Source organism: Arachis hypogaea, chromosome 6 (genome assembly GCF_003086295.3).
Source record: "Arachis hypogaea cultivar Tifrunner chromosome 6, arahy.Tifrunner.gnm2.J5K5, whole genome shotgun sequence".
Taxonomy (NCBI): domain Eukaryota; kingdom Viridiplantae; phylum Streptophyta; class Magnoliopsida; order Fabales; family Fabaceae; genus Arachis; species Arachis hypogaea.
Window position 1 is genome coordinate 104,658,612 of NC_092041.1, and position 17,693 is coordinate 104,676,304.

The window sequence follows — 17,693 nt, forward strand, 5'->3', positions numbered from 1 at the left end:
ATTTGAATTAAATAATAAATAATCAGTGTATATATCAATATTCTTTTCTTCTTCTTTATTTTTTTCTTTCTTTCTTTCTTTCTTTTATTTTTTTTTTGAATTTTTTCATTGCTTATTTGAATATTAACGCTTTTAAAATTATTAAAATGTATGTTCGTAAAAATTAATTTTTTTCAATTGTAACACATCTAAAATTATTAAATTATACATAAAATATTTTTAAAACACATCAAAAATTATAAATCTAAAATTTAAATTTAAACATTAAAAATAAAATTAATTTTTTATATCTTATTCGAGAAAAACTCATCTAATATTTCTCTTTTTTTAATACTTAGATTTTTTCGTTACTTATTTTAATATTAATGCTTTTAAAAGTATTAAAATGCTTGTTTGTAAAAATTCGATTTTGTTTTCAATTGTAACACATCTAAAATTATTAAGTGATACAAAAAATATTTCTAAAACACATCCAAAATCATAAATCAAAAATTTAAATTTAAACATTAAATATAAAATTAATTTTTTTTATATCTTATTCGATAAAATTCATCTAATATTTCTCATTTTTTTATTATTTGTTGAATTTTATCGTTACTTATTTGAACATTAATGCTTTTAAAATTATTAAAATGTATGTTTGTAAATATTGGTTATTTTTCATTTATTACACATCTAGAATTATTGACTTATATACAAAACATGTTTGAAACACATCCAAAATTTTAAAACGGTTTAAGATTTATTTTAAAATTTTAAATTCAAAATTTTGAATTATAACTAATTTGATTTTTGGATGTGTATTTAAATTGTAATTATAATATATTAATAATTAAGTATATTAAATTTAAAATAGAAATTTAAAATTTAAATTTAAATTTTAAATTTTAGTTTTATTTAGTTTGTATTTTGAATGTGTATTTAATTTTAAAAAGACACTAAATCTATTTAAAATTTTTAGATATGTTTGTTTTATTTTTTTTAAATTATTGTAATAAAAGGCTGAATATTGTACAACTTTTAAAGGATACCTAGTTGAACTGTTTTAATAAAGGAGAAACTAGAGATCGCGAGAGCTATAAAAAATGAGAAGCTTTCATAATGTCAAATTATAAACTGTCAGAGAGAATTTTTTTTGATAAATTTGGCTAGGAAATATGATGGAAGGATCGCGATAACTCACTTCTAGGATAAATAAGAATCAACATAAGTGTATTTTTTTGTTAAGATCTTTTTATCCTAATTTATGATAGACAAGTTGAATATTCACTTTAACCTTATGAAGCAAAAAACAAAAATATTAGGAAATAAAGTGAGAACTTAAAGAGAGTATAATTAATGATAAAAACTCTCATAATTGTTTTTAATGATGGATGATTTAATATATTTGATGGAGGACAAATACAAAGAACGGAGATGAATAATAACCTCCTTCTAAAACTCCGTTATATAAGATATGTACCTAAAAAAAGTAAAATAAAAATCCTATGTAATTTAATAATTTTTCGTGTAATTTTTTTTACTATACAATAGATTTAAATTTCAATCATTTTACTAATATATTTTACCTAATCAATTTAATATTATAGACTTAATTTTCATATATTCATTTTTATATTTTTTAAATGATCTTTTTTAAAAATTATTTATTAAAATAAAATAATTTTATATTTAAATATTTTATATAAAAAATAATCTTTATTAAAAATATAAATTATAATTTAAAAAATAATTTTGTATTTTTTTAATTTTTTAATTTTTATTATTAAAATTTTATCGAACATATCTTTTATTAATTTTTTTAACAACTTAATAATTTCCAAACAAATTATACATCATTTTTAAAAAATTCATTTGCCTACATTGCTTTTAACTAGTGAAAAGATATAACACCCAAAAAACACCAAAATAAATATTTAAATGATTATCTAAAATACAATCCCTTTATATTAAAATTTTTAAATTTACTCCCGTGTTTTATAATTTTTCACCATCAAATTTAGAAAAAAAAATTACATATAAATTGTATTTCATTCGAAAATACTAATAATTAGCAAAGAAAAAGAAATTTGACGCAAATAAAAGTTCAAACTAGGCCATTTTTAGTTTTTAGTTTTTACTCTACCAGTAGCAGTAGGGAAGCATTACATAGGTGTGTGGCTCAGAAACTGTAGAGGGCGGTAACATTTAATGTGCAAAATTATGAAAATATACTACTTCTAATAACTCTGTAAATGCCAACTTAAAACAAAAGAGAAGAAAACAAAGACCCCATCGATGCAAAGTGTAGGCGATTATTTTTATTTAATCTTCATGGTCCCAGATTTCAGCAGTACTCCTGAAGGGGCCTGCACTCTTGTTGACGAACAGTTCTTCACCATCCAGAACACGGCTCTGCATAAATCAATACACTTGAATGTAATGATTTTGATATTTGAGTACGGACATTCATAGCATAGTTACAATAAGATTAGTACCTGAGAAGGCATATTGCTGAGAGCGATGAAGTCTTGCTCTGGAATCTCCCAATTGAAAACACTCATGTTCTGTCTCATTCTTTCTGGGTGCGTAGATTTTGGGATTACACTTGTCCCTCTCTGAATGGCCCACTTCACCAATACCTGCCCCGGTATCTTGTTCAGTTTGTTTGCTATTCTATCCACCAACTGATCGTGAATCAAATCTCTTCCTCCATCTTGGGATCCAAGTGGTGAATAAGCCTATTACACAATAAAATATCTTATCATTTGTTCAATCACATTTATTTTTTTAGATGATTATATTCACGCAATTAATGATATTTGTGCTGTGTTAATTACAGTGACATGGATGTTGTTGTTCTTGCAAGCCTCTAGCATCTTATCATTTCTCCACCCGGGATGCATCTCCATCTACAACAAAACATCATTCAAAAGTTAATGAGAACAAAAGTGACAACGCATTATCCAATAATTGATAATTGTGGCTCTTCATAGATTTATTACTTGGCATACTGAAGGCATTGTTTCAGCAATGCTCATTAACTTATCAAGCTTTTGGAGAGTGAAATTGCAGATACCAATGTCTCTAACAAGGTTTTCCTTCACAAGCTTCTCCATTTCTCTCCAAACCCCTTCCATGTCAAATTCCAAAACTTCTCCTTCTTTAGGAGGTGTGCTGGCACCATCTTTCAACCGAAATGGCCAATGAATCTGCATTATTGTTAATATTACATAATTATACTCCTTTTCATCCCTTAAATTTGATCAAATCACTTGCAACAATAGAAGCTTAATTATTACCAAGTAAAGATCAAGGTAGTCAAGTTGGAGTTCTTGAAGGGTGTTGTTAAGGGCAGGTCTAACCCTTTCAGGGGTCAAGTCAGTGCACCTACAAAATTTATAATTTCACACACACAAAGTCCTGAGAACTTGCATAAAAGTGATGTTATTTGCATGTAACATTGTAATTAAAAAAGTTTTGGGACTGTAAAATTTTTGCAATTACTTCAGACAAAGTTTTCTTAATCTGGTCCCATTTTCAACACATTCCACACATAAATAACGCCTAATGTAATGTAATTAATCAGGACAATTGAGTTCACTTAATGAAACAAAGTGGTGGCAATTTTATATATATACCATAACTTGGAGGTGACAAAGAGATCCTTCCTATCCACTCCTGCTATCATAGCAGATTGAAGTCCATGTCCAACCTGTAAATAGATAGATATTGATGACAACCAAGATCAATATATGAATGAACTGAAAAATTCAGAGTAGTAATTAACATACATCTTCTTGGACTCCATACTGTGCAGCAGTGTCTATATGTCTATAACCAGCCTGCAAACAAAGGTGAGATCATATAAGACTTAGCTTCACATGAATTCGAACTCTAGCTAAGTGTGATAATTTGGTTTTTAGAAAGAATTTCCAAATTGAAGTTTAGATGATCTTAATTCAAATCGTGTAACACTGATTTGTTCCATAAAAATCTAGTATTGCAATGCAAGATACCAATATTTTTGGGATTCTGTCTAATAAAGAATTTGATTCATTCTCTTTATTGCTTTATCTACTCTGTTGCATAAGTTTAATTTTTTGTTCTTATTCTTTCTTTTTACATTAATATATGTGAACACGAAAACAATACCAAAACTTAATTCATTTCTTGGAAAGCTTAATTCGTCACTAAATAAATGTTCTAGGGTATGTAAGGACAATGCTATAATACTTACAATCTTATTTTATATATCTTAGCACCTAATTTTTAACATCAGTAATTAATAATTTCAATCAAATCCAAACGATTTAATTATCTTAATGCTATTACGTGTGCTAAGTTCAAATGGATCAGGGAAAAGAGATAGGTAGGTACTTACCTCAGCAATGGCAGTGAAAACAGAATCAGAGGCTTTTGAGCCAGATTTCCATGTTCCTAATCCAACGGCTGGCATGCTGTGACCACTCAAGAGGGTATAGAACTTTGCATTTGGGTCTTGCGGCTTCACTGCTTTTGCCATCTTGTGTTTATTAATTTGTTTCTGACATGTTTTATTGTTGTTACGATGATTATTAATATCAAAGTAGAAAGATCCTTTCTTGTAGGAAGTAGGAACAGGATCGGTGAAAACCACATGGTGCATGTGCATGATGGACACGTATATGACATTTGAGGCTGCGTGTACATTCTAAGGTTCTAGCGATTCTTCCTTATTAACACGTTTCACGCTTTTTCTCTCCAGAAATCTCTTCATGCATCGTGCTTCTGCCCCAAAGTATGAAAGTATCACTTGTATACTATTAATTAATATGGAATTAGTTGTTGACTTGCCACGTATTTTGATAGGAGAATGGTAAATAAACAATAACTATCTTAAACAATATAAACAATCACTAATCAAATAAAAATACATTACATCTTAATTTAATATTATTAATTAAATTTACTCTTATAAATTTTAATATTATTAATTCATATTATTTACACATTATTCAAAAAAATTATTAATTATCTCTTAATTGCACCTACTATATTTAAATTTTGAAAGCCAAAATCACTTTTGCGGGGCGAATTTATTTCTTTCATGAAATTTTTATAAGTGAAGTAAAAATTGCTTTTCGGTCCAACATTATTATAGTCAAGCAAATAAGTTCATACGGTGGCGTCAAATTGGATGAGTTTATTAGTTATCATATTTCACTTAATTAAAGAATAATTTGCTAACAAATTATATATTAAATAAAATGTGGATCACAATGAAAATAAAGACGTGATGTCTCTTCAGTTACTAAAATAACTACCACTTAGAAATAAGGTGAATTATAAGATTAAATTGGAGTTAGGAGCAACACTATTTGTCTCGACACCATATAGAATAACATAGCCAGAATTTAAGAAGTTGAATAAGCAATTTAAAAATTTGCTAGATATTAGATTCGTTTGTTTATCAAAAATATTTTATAGTGCACCAGTTTTATTTCAAAAGAAATACAATGGTTGGTTAAGATTATGTATCGATTATCGAACATTTAACAAGGTAACCATTAAGAATAAATACTCTATTTTTTTAATAGATGATTTATTTGATTAACTTAGTAGAGCTAAGTGATTCTCAAAACTAGATTTAAGGTAGAATATCACAAAATGGAGACTGTCGATGGTGATGAGTTTGAGACCATGTGTGTCACGAGATATGGATCAGATGAGTAATTGGTGATGTCTTTGGCTTAACCAATGCTCCTCCGACTTTTTGTATCGTGATGAACGAGATCTTTGGTCCTTATCTTGATTGGTTTGTAATGGTATATCTGGATGACATTGTTGTCTATAGTAATACCTTGAAAAAATATATAGAACACTTACAAACCGAAGATTCAAAATCTTGTGAGAAAATAACACATATGTGAAGAAGGAAAAGTGTTCCTTTGCAAGGGACGAAATCCACTTCTTAAGACACATCATTAAAGATGGAACTCTTTGCATGGATCAAAGAAAGGTGCAGGCTATCAAAGAGTGGTAGCCGTCAAACAAGGTATCTGAATTGGGGTCAATCCTTGGGTTGCCTAATTACTATCTGAAGTTTCTCAAGGGATACTCCACCAAGGTTGCACAATTAACTGATCTTTTCAAGAAAAATCACTCTTGAAAATTGTCGAAGGATTGTTAAAAGACGTTAAAAGACCTTTAATGAGTTGAAGACTACTATCACAGAAGGACTAGTACTAGCACTGTCCGATTACTCAAAAGTATTTAAAGTCCACACTAGAGATTCTGACTACGTTATTAGAGGGGTTCTGATGCAAGAAGGACATCCTATTGCCTTTAAGAGTCGCAATTTGAATGATACAGAGAGAAAATACACTGTCCAAGAGAAGGAGATGACCGCGGTGGTGCATTGTCTGAGCACTTGGCATCACTACTTGTTTGATTCACACTTCATCGTCAAGACAGACAATGTAGCTACAAGCTACTTCCAAACTCAGAAGAAGTTAAGCCCCTAAACAAGCTAGGTAGTAAGATTTTTTAGTTGAGTTTGATTTCAAATTTGAATACAAGTCAGGTAAGACTAATGTGGTAGCAGATAAGCTGAGCCACAAGGCTGAGTTGGCAGCCATTTTCATGGTCAAAAGAGATATTGTGCATGCCATCAAGGAAGGATTGCATCATGATCCATTAGCCAATAAGTTGGTAGAGTTGGGTAGAGAAGGTAAGACCAAGAAATTTTGGGTAGAAGACGACCTTCTCTACACCAAAGAGAGAAGACTATACGCCCCTAAGTGAAAAAATCTAAGAAGAAAGTTGGTGAGAGAATGCCACGACACCAAGTGAGCTGGTCACCAAGGACAGCGAAGGACCTTGGCACTCATTGAATCTTTCTATTATTGGCCTCAAATAATAGATGAAGTAGAGAGCTATGTGAAGACTTGTCTTGTGTGCCAACAAGATAAGATTGAAAATAAGACACTAAGTGGGTTGCTGGAACTTATGCCTCTGCTATAGCGACCGTGAAAAAGTGTGTCTTTAGATTTCATCTCTGCTTTACTAAAGTCTGAAGGGTTTGGATCTATCCTCATGGTAGTAGATCAATTTTTGAAGTATGCTACTTTTTTACCTACTCTTACTAATTGCACTATAGAGAAAGTAGTACGACTATTCTTCAAGAATGTGGTGAAATACTGAAAATTACCTAAGAGCATCATCAATAATCAAGATCCACGCTTCACAGGATAACTATGGACAGAGTTGTTCAAACTTCTTGGATCGGAACTTCACTTTTCGACAAGCTTCCATCCTCAAACTGACGGGCAGACAAAGAGAGTGAACGCGTTACTCAAATGTTAGTTGAGACATTTCATAAGCACTAATCAAAAGGATTGGATAAAACTCCTAGACATTGTCCAGTTCTCATATAATATACAAAGGAGTGAGTCCACAGAAAAGATTTCGTTCGAGATTGTGACTGGACAACAACCGCTTACACTACATTCTCTTTCCTCCTCTTATTCAGGAAAGAACTCTGAAACTTATCATATGATTAAGTCTTGGAAAGAACAAGCAGATTTCACTTGTTCTTACATCAACAAAGCTACAAAAAGGATAAAGAAATGGGAAGATAAGAAGAGGAGGCATGCAAGCTATCAAGTGGGAGATATGATAATGATTAAGCTTCTTCCACAATAATTCAAAGCTTTTCGCAAGGTTCATAAGGGTTTGATCTGCAAATATGAGGAGCCATTTGAAATCATTCGGCATGTTGGAGAGCTTGCTTACAAAGTACAATTCTCTCGCTCTATTCATGGAGACCGAAAGGAACTAAGTAGAGGTGATTTGAATCGAGCTCCACTCATGGTAATTAGATCATTCAACAAAAAGATTGAAGAGATCCTAGCAAATCCGGTTGTGCGACGAAGAGGAGTACCACCAAGTATCCAATACTTGATCAAATAGAAAGGACTCTTAATAACAGAGGCTAGTTGGGAAGCTCGTGAAGATCTGTGAAAATTCCAAGAACACTTAGAGTGCTATCATGAATAAAACACGACGAGGATGTCTGTGCAATAGGTATGGGAGAATGTCACGGTAAATTTTAGAATGTTAGATTTAACGGTGTTTGTATAATTTTCTAGAGTGTTTGAGAATTCTCTAGATAGTTTCAAAATATTCTAGAATGCCTTAGAAGGTTCCGAAATATTCTAAAAGATTCTAGAAGACTCTAGAAGGTCATAGAGTATTCTAGAAGAGTGTGGATATATATAGAAGTATGAAGAGTAGTATGGAATGATCTAGAAGTATTTAGAGAAATGTGGTAGGATAGATATTTATAGTGAAGGTTCTGGATGATCAATCTAAATCGTTGATTAGATTTAATCATAATAATCCATTGAGGAGGTGGATGACTATAAATAGGGATGAGAGTTAGAGTTTGGAGGTGTGAGTCATTTGTAACTAGGGATGGCAAACGGGCCTAAATCCGACGGGTCGACCCGAGTAATCCGCTAAAAAAGGTGGGTTGGGCTGGAAAATTAGGACCGCCAAAAAGCAAAAGCCCGCCTAATCCGCACCGCTTAAACCATAGGTTTTAGCAGGGCAGGACGGGCTTCCCTGCCAGGCTTAGAGTTTTTTTACGCAAGGGTGTATTTTTACAATTTTTTTTTGCCAAAATCCAACTTCTCCCAACCCAACTTACAAGAGAATGAAGATGAAAATTGAGTGTTTGGATTATGTTTATTTTGCTTTGGAGACAATATTTATAATTATGTTTTGGATGAAAACTTGGTTTATAATTATGTTTATTAGTTATTTATAATTACAAAGACTTTAATGTTTGTGAATATAAAAATTATAATTTTTTTATGCCTTTAGAAATTATAAATTTATTAAAATAATTGTGAAATTTTATATATTATTTAATATTTAATTGTAAAAAAAGAAGAGATTTGGTGGGTTTAGCCCACCAGACCGCCAACCCGCAATTAGGTAGGGATGGGTGGGATTTTAGACCGCTTCACTAGGCGGGGCACGGCGGGGAGGGGCGGGCTTCCCTGCTTGCCACCCCTATTTATAACAAACACTTGAGTAATAAAGTGTTCTTTCCACCAAAGCTTCATTTCTCTTGTATTCTTAGCTTTCTTGCTAAGTATTGAAGGTTAAGCTGATTTAATCTTAGCTCAAGAGATTGAGTCCGAGGGTCGACACGGTAGCGTTGGAGTGTGTCCAAGGCCGTGACAATTTGGTATCAGAGCAAGGTCCGAAAGGGAGCACAAGTGGTTTGTGGGTATAGCTTCTAGTGTAACCATGGAGCATGTTGAGTCTCAAAGGAGAAGGGATGCTATTCCTTTTCAATGAAGAGACAAGAAGATGTGTTCTTCAAGTGAGCCTAAAGGTAAAGACTCTAAATTCTTAGAAAAGAGAGTTTCTATGTTGAAGAATATTTTATCCTCTATGGATGAGCATTTCCAAATAATAGAACATGATAAGGAGACCTTCGCGGCTCATGTGTTGGGATAACTAAATGCTTTCAAAAAAAGCATGCTCCAAATAAAAGAAAAGCTTGGAAAATCTTTGAAACTATTCGGGGAGGTTCGAGTTTAGTTTGAGGAGGCGAGATCCTGACCAACCAGTATAAGGGAGACAACAAAGATTGATCTTCTAAAGTCGAAGGAGTTCAAGGGCGTGAGGGACGCAAGATCACAGAGAAAGGACTTTTTTGCAAAATTTGCACAGGATCTACTGTTAGTATCTTCTCTGATTCGTGGGTTCCTCCTTCACATCCTTTTAATCCCCCCCTTTGTGTCTGGATGCATTTGACCTAAATCAACCATTTGTTCAGGTGAGTGAGCTGTTAACAAATAATAAAGAGTGAAATTAACAAATTCTTGAGAATTTATTTCCAATTCACATCAGGAAACAAATCTCAACAATCAAAATTGGAGAATAGGAGGATAAAATTATTTGGTCTCTGCACAACTCAGGGAACTATGAAGTCTCATCTGGATATAGAGTAGCTTACCACTTTTTTCACCTGTTGAATGAGTTCTACCCGAATCTTCTCCAGCGTTGAGATGTGTGGCAAGATTTCTGGAAACTGAAGCTCCCCTCCAAGATCATGCTCTTCCTCTGGCGATCTATTCATGATCGTATTCCGGTGATGGAGCTCCTCCACAAATGAATTCTAGGAAGATCTTCAATATGCCCCCCCGCTGTAACAATGGCGTCGAATCTGTCACTCACTGCATGTTCACTTGCGAGAAAGCTAGAGAGGTGTGGACGAAGATCCTATTTAATGGAATTAACATTGGAGAAGATGCTGCGTTTTTCTTCCAGTGTTGGACAGAAAAAAAGCAATACTTGACTCTGAACCCAGCAGATTCACGACACTTCTTGGTGTTGGGAGTTTATTGCTGGAATATATGGAGAGTGGGGAACCATTTCATCTTTACTCGGATTCATAGAGCCTTACGGAATTTGATGGTTTTGCGAGGAGCATGCCAGAGAACTTGGCTTCAGTTACTATGTCTTTTTGGTCCAATCTCCTGAATTAGGAGTTTACTTTTCTATTATGTCTGAATTAGGGATTTACTTCTTTTTCTCTATTATGTTGTTTTGCTCACTGTTTTTGAGCATTGAGAATACCCGCTTCTCTTTTTTTATGTCTCATATGGACATTATATTTTTTTAATGAAATAAATAATCAGCCTACCTTTGAAAAAAAAAACTTGGATTACGTGAGGTATTTAAGAAAAAATCATGAGAAAAAGGCAAAAGAGACTAAGAAAAAAATTCATAAATTAGTTCATTTGTGTTTTACTTGGCATTTGGTTTTGAGTCATTTGGTTTGGTGCTCTAGGGAGTTTGGTTTGAAGTTCCATAGGTCTTGGTGCAGGAGTTTGGTATAAGTTTCAATTTTTTTTACGTTTGTAATATGAAATTAAGAAAAAACAACTATTTGTACCAATGAATTTTACGAACGCTGACAAAAGTACTTATCAAACAAGGAAACTAATATTATACCCATGAAAGATGGGTTTTGTGTGACAAAAATACCCGAACTCTAATCTTTTGTTGACTTTTTAATAAAATCTTCAAATTACCCCAATCCTTTATTTTCGATTTCAACTCCATCACCACCAAAATAACGGGGACGGCATCAGAGCCCTCCGCCTGCGCCTCTACTGCATAAAACGAGGAACGCTGCCGCTCCCTTTAAATCAAATCTCTCCATCTCATGAACTTCTGCCAGAAATAGAGATTTATGCGCAGGTCAAAGCTACTGATAAGCAGAATTTTCCAAAAATCAAAATCCAGAAGAGGACTGTCAGAAAAGGATAGAGAAGTGAAACACAGTGGAGTTTAAGTAATTTAAGTAATCAGCAATAATTAAAAACACAAACTTACACAAAAACTCAAATCATCAGTAACAAAAAATTGATTCCAAAGCCAGAAAATCCAAAAACAAAAAAATTAAGCAAAGAATCCCAAATTCAAACAGAGACATAACCCATTCTCCCTCTTGTAACCCTTACCTAAATCAGAACTAATGGTGTATGCCAAGTGATAAATACATATTTCATGGTATTTATTTGCTCTAATGGGTGGATTTTATCAATTTTTTCTACGCTTATTCAATGAAATAGCTTGGTTTTGTAAACTCTCCATAAATTGTGCTCAAAAGTGAAAACATGCTTTTTAGGTCTTTATTTGTTAAATTTTATACACTTTAATTCCATTTGATGCCTTGATGTGTTTATTGAGTGATTTCAGGCTTACAAGGCTAATATGGATCGAGGAAGTGAGACAAAAGCATGCAAAATTGGAGAAAATATGCATGTGTACGCACAGGTGGAAGCGTGCAGTCATGTGTATGCACAAGTCACAGCACGTGACCTCATTTAATGCAATTCGCTGGCAGAGATTTTTGGGCCTCTATAACCCAATCCAACTCATTTCTAAAGCTATTTCAACCCTAATTCAAGAGGAAACAAGGGGCAGTTAGGTTTAACTTTAGTAACATGTTTTAGGTTATTCTAGAGAGAGAAGCCCTCTCTTCTCTCTAGAATTAGGATAGATTTAGTTAATTTTCTCTTAGATTGATGCTTTAACTCTTGTTTTGATTTAGTTTCCTTACTACTTCTTCTTCTATCTTCTTACTTCTTTTAGTTTTACTTGTTATTTCTTTTATTTGGTTATTTTATTGTTAATGAAATCTTGTTAATTTGAATTTCTATTAATGCAATTTCATGTTTTTTTATTTATTGTTATTTAATGGAGTTGTTATTAGTATTTTTTTGCTTTTGGTAGCTTTAGAATTTATTATTATTGTAATTTAATATGATTTTATTTTTATGCACACCAAGTGTTTCATAAAATGCTTGGCCTAGTTTTAGTATAGTTTTTCCTCACTCTTGGATTAGAATTGAGGACTTTGGTAACCTTAAGTCATTGATGTCCCTTCTTGATTGATATATTAAGGTAGTTAATTGATTTGGGATTACCAAGAGATTTCTTAGCACTTGAATTTTCCTTTCTCTTGATTATTTGCCTTGAATTTGATTCCTTTTGATATTTAGTTATTGCATGCTTCTTTAATTCCTTACTATTTATATTACTTGCTTCTTGCCATCAAAACCCCAATCCCTCATAGCCAATAATTGAGCACTCTATTGCAATTCATAAGGTGAACGACCTGCAATTTAAAATTCTCAGTTATTTTGTGTTGATTGTGACAATATCTTTATTTAAACTTTAGTTGAGATAATTGTTGATTTAGACTATACTATCAACGAAGTGATTCTTTTATTGAGAAATTCTTGATCAACATTAATTCTCAAATCACCAAGCCTGTCGACGCTGCTGAGCTATGACTGGCGGCTGCTACTTAAACTCTACAAGAAGGCGAAGCGCTGATTGGAGATTGATGACGCTTGCTCCATCGACATCAACCAAGGACGCTGCATTCAGCTTAATGGATCTTTCTCGGCATGAAGACATAATTGTTACGAGTGCTGTCGGTGGCAACTTTGAGAAAGTGCGGTTTGGGTTCCTGATTTGGCTGCCTGAATCTGCGAATCTTGTTGAGCCTCCTCTATTCTTTCTCTTTCCCAACACAACAAGGTAACTTGGTCTCGATGTCGACCATTTGAGGAAGGAGAGGAGCTTGCTGTCGTGCGATGTTGGGTTTGTTCCATATTGTGAGAAAGCGAGAGAGAAAGGGGTAGGGGTGGAGAGGATAAAGACAGGAGTAATTTGAGGATTTTATTAAAAAGTCAACAAAAGATTAGAATTTGGGTACTTTTGTCACATCAAATTCATCTTTTATGGATATTTTTTCATGAGTATAACGTTAATTTTCTTATTTGATGGATACGTTTGTCAGCGTTTGTAAATTTCATAAGTATAAATAATTATTTTTCTTAAAATTAATTATTGTAAAATTTTATCATAATTGTGGTAGAAATTATACACTCATCTCTTCCTATTTTTTGCATGCTGTTTCAAGTTTGCTTAAATTTATAAGATAAAGTGAAAGATGTCTCTTATATATTTTCAGAAAACTTAAAACCTATATTAAGAAAATCTCCTACTCTTCAGAACAAACTGGTTTTGAGTTTAGGAAAATCTCCTATCTTCATAACATAAACATGAACGTATATAATAGCTGAGACATAAATGTTACTATTAATGACCATAATAACAATGGTGAAATAGTTAATGTAGGCCCAAGAAATCACAACTCTCAACTAATTGCATAATTTGAAACATAAGCATTTTGGTAATCTTCTCAAAAGTTAAGTGAAAAAAAAGAGTTCTTATATTCAATCTCTTTTTTAGATTTTAACACATAAAAGCTCATATATCAATTAGTTTTCACTCACTTTTTAAGGAACACCAAAATGGTCCTAATAACATTCTTCCCAACCCGTCCAATGTTTTTTTCTCACCTAAATGTACAAAGTTTAGGTCTGAAGATCTGTGATCACACACACACTTTATATATATAAATATATATATATATATATATATATATGATGAGAAGGCTCTGGCAGAGTAAGTGAACCTTTTTCAGCTGCCTTGAATGAACCTAGTTGATACTTGCCTTCTACTCAAATCTCTTGTAAGCCTTGGAAGTTTTGATAAGGAGTTGGCTCTAGCTAACCCTCCAAGAGCCTTCCATTCTTCATTGACATTCAGCTCTACCCCCACTTTTCCGGCCACTGTCTCGTTGTCTTCGTTGCTCATCGTTCGGTTGCGATGAGGGTGTTTGCTGAGATGTTTGCCAACCCTTTTGGACTGCGAGTGGGATAACACCGGCTGCTCGCCGTCCAGGAACAAGCATATAACTGCGCAATCATCTACCTTGGAGCCGGGATACCGGTATCTCCATGCTCGAACGGCTCTTTTTACAAGCAATTTGGCTGCTACGCTTCTGCTTGGTGCTGAAGCAACTATGTTGATAACTTCATTGTTACTCAGCACATCCCATACCTGCAAAAAAGAAATTACATGGTTGTTTTCTTAGATACTTGCATGATCTTATGTTTTGTTCTGCATTTGTAGAATTGATTCCGTGAAGAGTTTATTTTGTCATAACAAAAAGTAACAAATTTCAAAAATGCAACCTGCACACCAAAAATCAACTACTATAAATTTTATATTTCAATGTGTATTTATACTGAAACTTTTAATAGCTGATTTTTTATGTACACGTAGCATTAGTTGAGAAACTTCTAGTCTAACTAGGAATCCAAGATCCATTGTAATTGATATGACCTACCCCATCACTTGCCAAGACCACAAATTCATCTTGCTTGGAAAGTTTCCTGTAAAATACATCAGGAATTGAGATGAGGCCATAATCTTTGAGGCAAAAGTCTCCGAAGGATCTGGACATAGCTAATCCAGGGCAGTCATCATCAGGCATCCATATTCGGCACACGTCGGGTTCTTCCTCTGCCGCGAAAACTCTGCCTTCACAGCTCATGATCCTTGTAGCTTCACCTAACAGAAACATTGAACAAATATTGCTATGCTTATGCTTAGGCTTAGAGGCTATTAGTTCTTATGAAAAAATGTCAATGACAAGTCCTACTTGGAAGATCAGGTTTCAAATCCACGGTAAGTTGAATAGGAACACGTTGATCTCTCTCTCTAGTACAAAGAATCGCGCGAGAATCGCCCAAATTTCCGATTATAAGCTGATCACCCTGAAATTTGAGCCAAAAAGTGATGCAAACTTAATTCCATCATAACCAAACAACATCTTAATACAAAAACTAGGATTCTTTTGGTTCGTCTTTTTATTTTTTATTTCGGTAAAATATATTTTTTTTCTTGAAATTTAGCAAAAATTTTAAAAATACTTCTAAATTTTATTTTGTTTCAATTTTGTCCCAAAAGTTTTTGATTTGCACCGAATATATCCCTAATAGCTAAATTTTCAAAAAATTTAACACCAATCTAACAAAAATGCATGAAAATTATGCTTGATTTACTTATGTTCAAGGTTGTTCTTATGAAATTGTTGTTGAATTAATCCTAAATTTTTTGAAAAATTAGTGGCCAGAGGTATAGTTGATGCAAATCGAAAACTTTTAGGACAAAATTAAAACAAAATAAAACTTAGGAGCATTTTTAAAATTATTGCCAAATTTTAAAGACAAAAAATATACTTTATTCTTTCTATTTTTATTTTAATTATAAAAAATTTTAATGGCTAATAATTTTAATTTATATTGACAAGTATTTTAAATTAGCAGTCCAATCATTTTAAGCAACATGTTTAGATATTGTTAATTAACTAATTATATTAATCTTGTAAAATTATTGTTTAATTATTTTTCGTTATTAAAATTTTATAAAATAAAAATTGAAAATGAAAACACAAAGTAAAGGCTAGAATATTTAGTTGTACCTGTCTGATGACAGTAACGGCGGTGCAACCGCTGCAATAGCTGTCGGTATTAATGTCCTTGGCAAGGTAATCATCCATTTCCTTGAATGTCTTGATAAAGCATCCCTCCCATGAAGCAAGGGACATGTTCTGGTTAGAATCATCAAACGTGCTTGTATCTGCATCACTATCATCATAGTAGTTGTTGGCCTTTTGTTGTGCCAATTTGATTGCTGCAGACAGCTTCGAAGGTAGATTGTCGCGGATATATTGCGATACTTTGTGCCCTAGAGGACCATGCCCATCAAAAACACCACAGAACATCATGTCTTTTTCTCCTGTATAGTCCTAATCACATTCCACATATCCATTAAAAAGATCATCATCATTTGCTAAAAATGCATCTGAATTGTGAAAATTTCAAAACCTCAAATGAGGTGATTAAAAATCAAATTTTCACCACATGCAAACGATAAAAATATATATGAGTAAAGTGCAGATAAGGATACGATGCCAAGAGGGTCCATATTGAAAAGTCACATTTAATGCTCATGCATGTTGTGTAGGAAAGATCCACAGAACATGGGTAATTAATTCATTTATTGATATATGATAACACGGTCATTAATGACAACACCAAATAACTTGAAAAAAAGATAAATTAAAAATAAGAAAAGTCAAAGTTGATGATTAATGTAATAATCAAACAAAAACCCGTGCAAGATAGAACAATTCCAGGCAACAATGCAAGAATCCAAAGGAGGAAAAAAATGAATAGAATGATAATTGGTACCTCCCAAACAGTCATAGAATCTTGATTGACACCTTTCTTACCCTGTTGGCAATACATTGATACAAACCTAGAGCACCCTTTGAGCCTTATGATTTCACCACCATAACCATATTCTATATCATTGCCCTCATAATCAAGCTCATGTTCATCTCCCAAATCGCTCTCAACCTTCTCTCGAATACCAAGCTCATGGCTGCAACATCCTCCCATTCCCAACGCCTTAGGATTAAGAACAAGAAGATTTCAAAATTTGACACCCCCACAAGGAAATATTTATGGGGATAACAAATGTCGAAGTGAAGAAAAACAAAACTTTAAAAAACAAAAAATCCTCCCTTCCTTATGAAGGGTGCAATTAAAGGAACAAAGTAAGGCTATAAGGCTTCAGGGTATGATGATTTCACAGGTAAGAAAGGTGAAGAAGAAGAAGAAATTAAAAAAGGGGTTAGAGAGAAATTAAAAGATAAAGTTTGTGTTTGTGTTTGTGTGAAGAATGAAGATGGAGAGGGCTGTCATGGGCATGGTTTTGGAGAAAGGTTGAGAGTTGCATTCATATTATTGCCTGTCTTCGGTGGTTTTGTTTGTTGTATGTCTGTTATTTCTTGTTCCCTCGTTGGCACCATGCCCATGTTTAATTTAGCGTAAAAAAAAAGGTCCTGCTACACAAATCTTAATAATAAAAACTAAAACAAAAAAAATTAAAAGGAAACGAAAAACAATAATAATATGGCTAAGTGTCTAATTAACTATAAGAGGGGAAAAAAGTTCCAATAGTACTCATCCATCTGTTACAAAATATGCCAACAGAAAAAGATTTCAGTTTTTTTGAATTATATATATATATATATATATATATATATATATATATATATATATATATATAATTTTAATATATTATCGACATAAAATACTTTTATATATACATCTAGTTATATAACATATTGTGCATTTATATAAATAGTTATATTTTTATATTAATTATATAAATAATTATTTAAAAAATAAATATAACAAAACAATTGTATAAAA

The 17,693-nt window shown here is 32.6% G+C and overlaps 2 protein-coding genes across 2 annotated transcripts; both read right to left on the reverse strand.

Annotated features, from left to right (window-relative positions):
* Window positions 1–2,081: 2,081 nt before the first annotated feature.
* Window positions 2,082–4,556, reverse strand: LOC112697292 (aldose reductase). The gene is made up of 8 exons (XM_025750407.3): window positions 4,364–4,556; window positions 3,774–3,824; window positions 3,621–3,694; window positions 3,282–3,369; window positions 2,985–3,191; window positions 2,820–2,891; window positions 2,478–2,720; window positions 2,082–2,394 (listed from the first exon to the last, which is right to left on the reverse strand). The coding sequence occupies exons 1-8, from the start codon at window positions 4,502–4,504 to the stop codon at window positions 2,305–2,307; spliced, it is 966 nt and encodes a 321-aa protein (XP_025606192.1). The 5' UTR covers window positions 4,505–4,556; the 3' UTR covers window positions 2,082–2,304.
* Window positions 4,557–13,606: 9,050 nt separating this feature from the next.
* LOC112697293 (probable protein phosphatase 2C 65) lies at window positions 13,607–17,481 on the reverse strand. Its single transcript, XM_025750408.3, has 5 exons — window positions 16,665–17,481; window positions 15,893–16,219; window positions 15,071–15,185; window positions 14,756–14,979; window positions 13,607–14,466 (listed from the first exon to the last, which is right to left on the reverse strand). Exons 1-5 carry the CDS (start codon window positions 16,872–16,874, stop codon window positions 14,044–14,046), a joined length of 1,299 nt encoding a protein of 432 aa, XP_025606193.1. The 5' UTR covers window positions 16,875–17,481; the 3' UTR covers window positions 13,607–14,043.
* Between the last annotated feature and the right edge of the window lie 212 nt (window positions 17,482–17,693).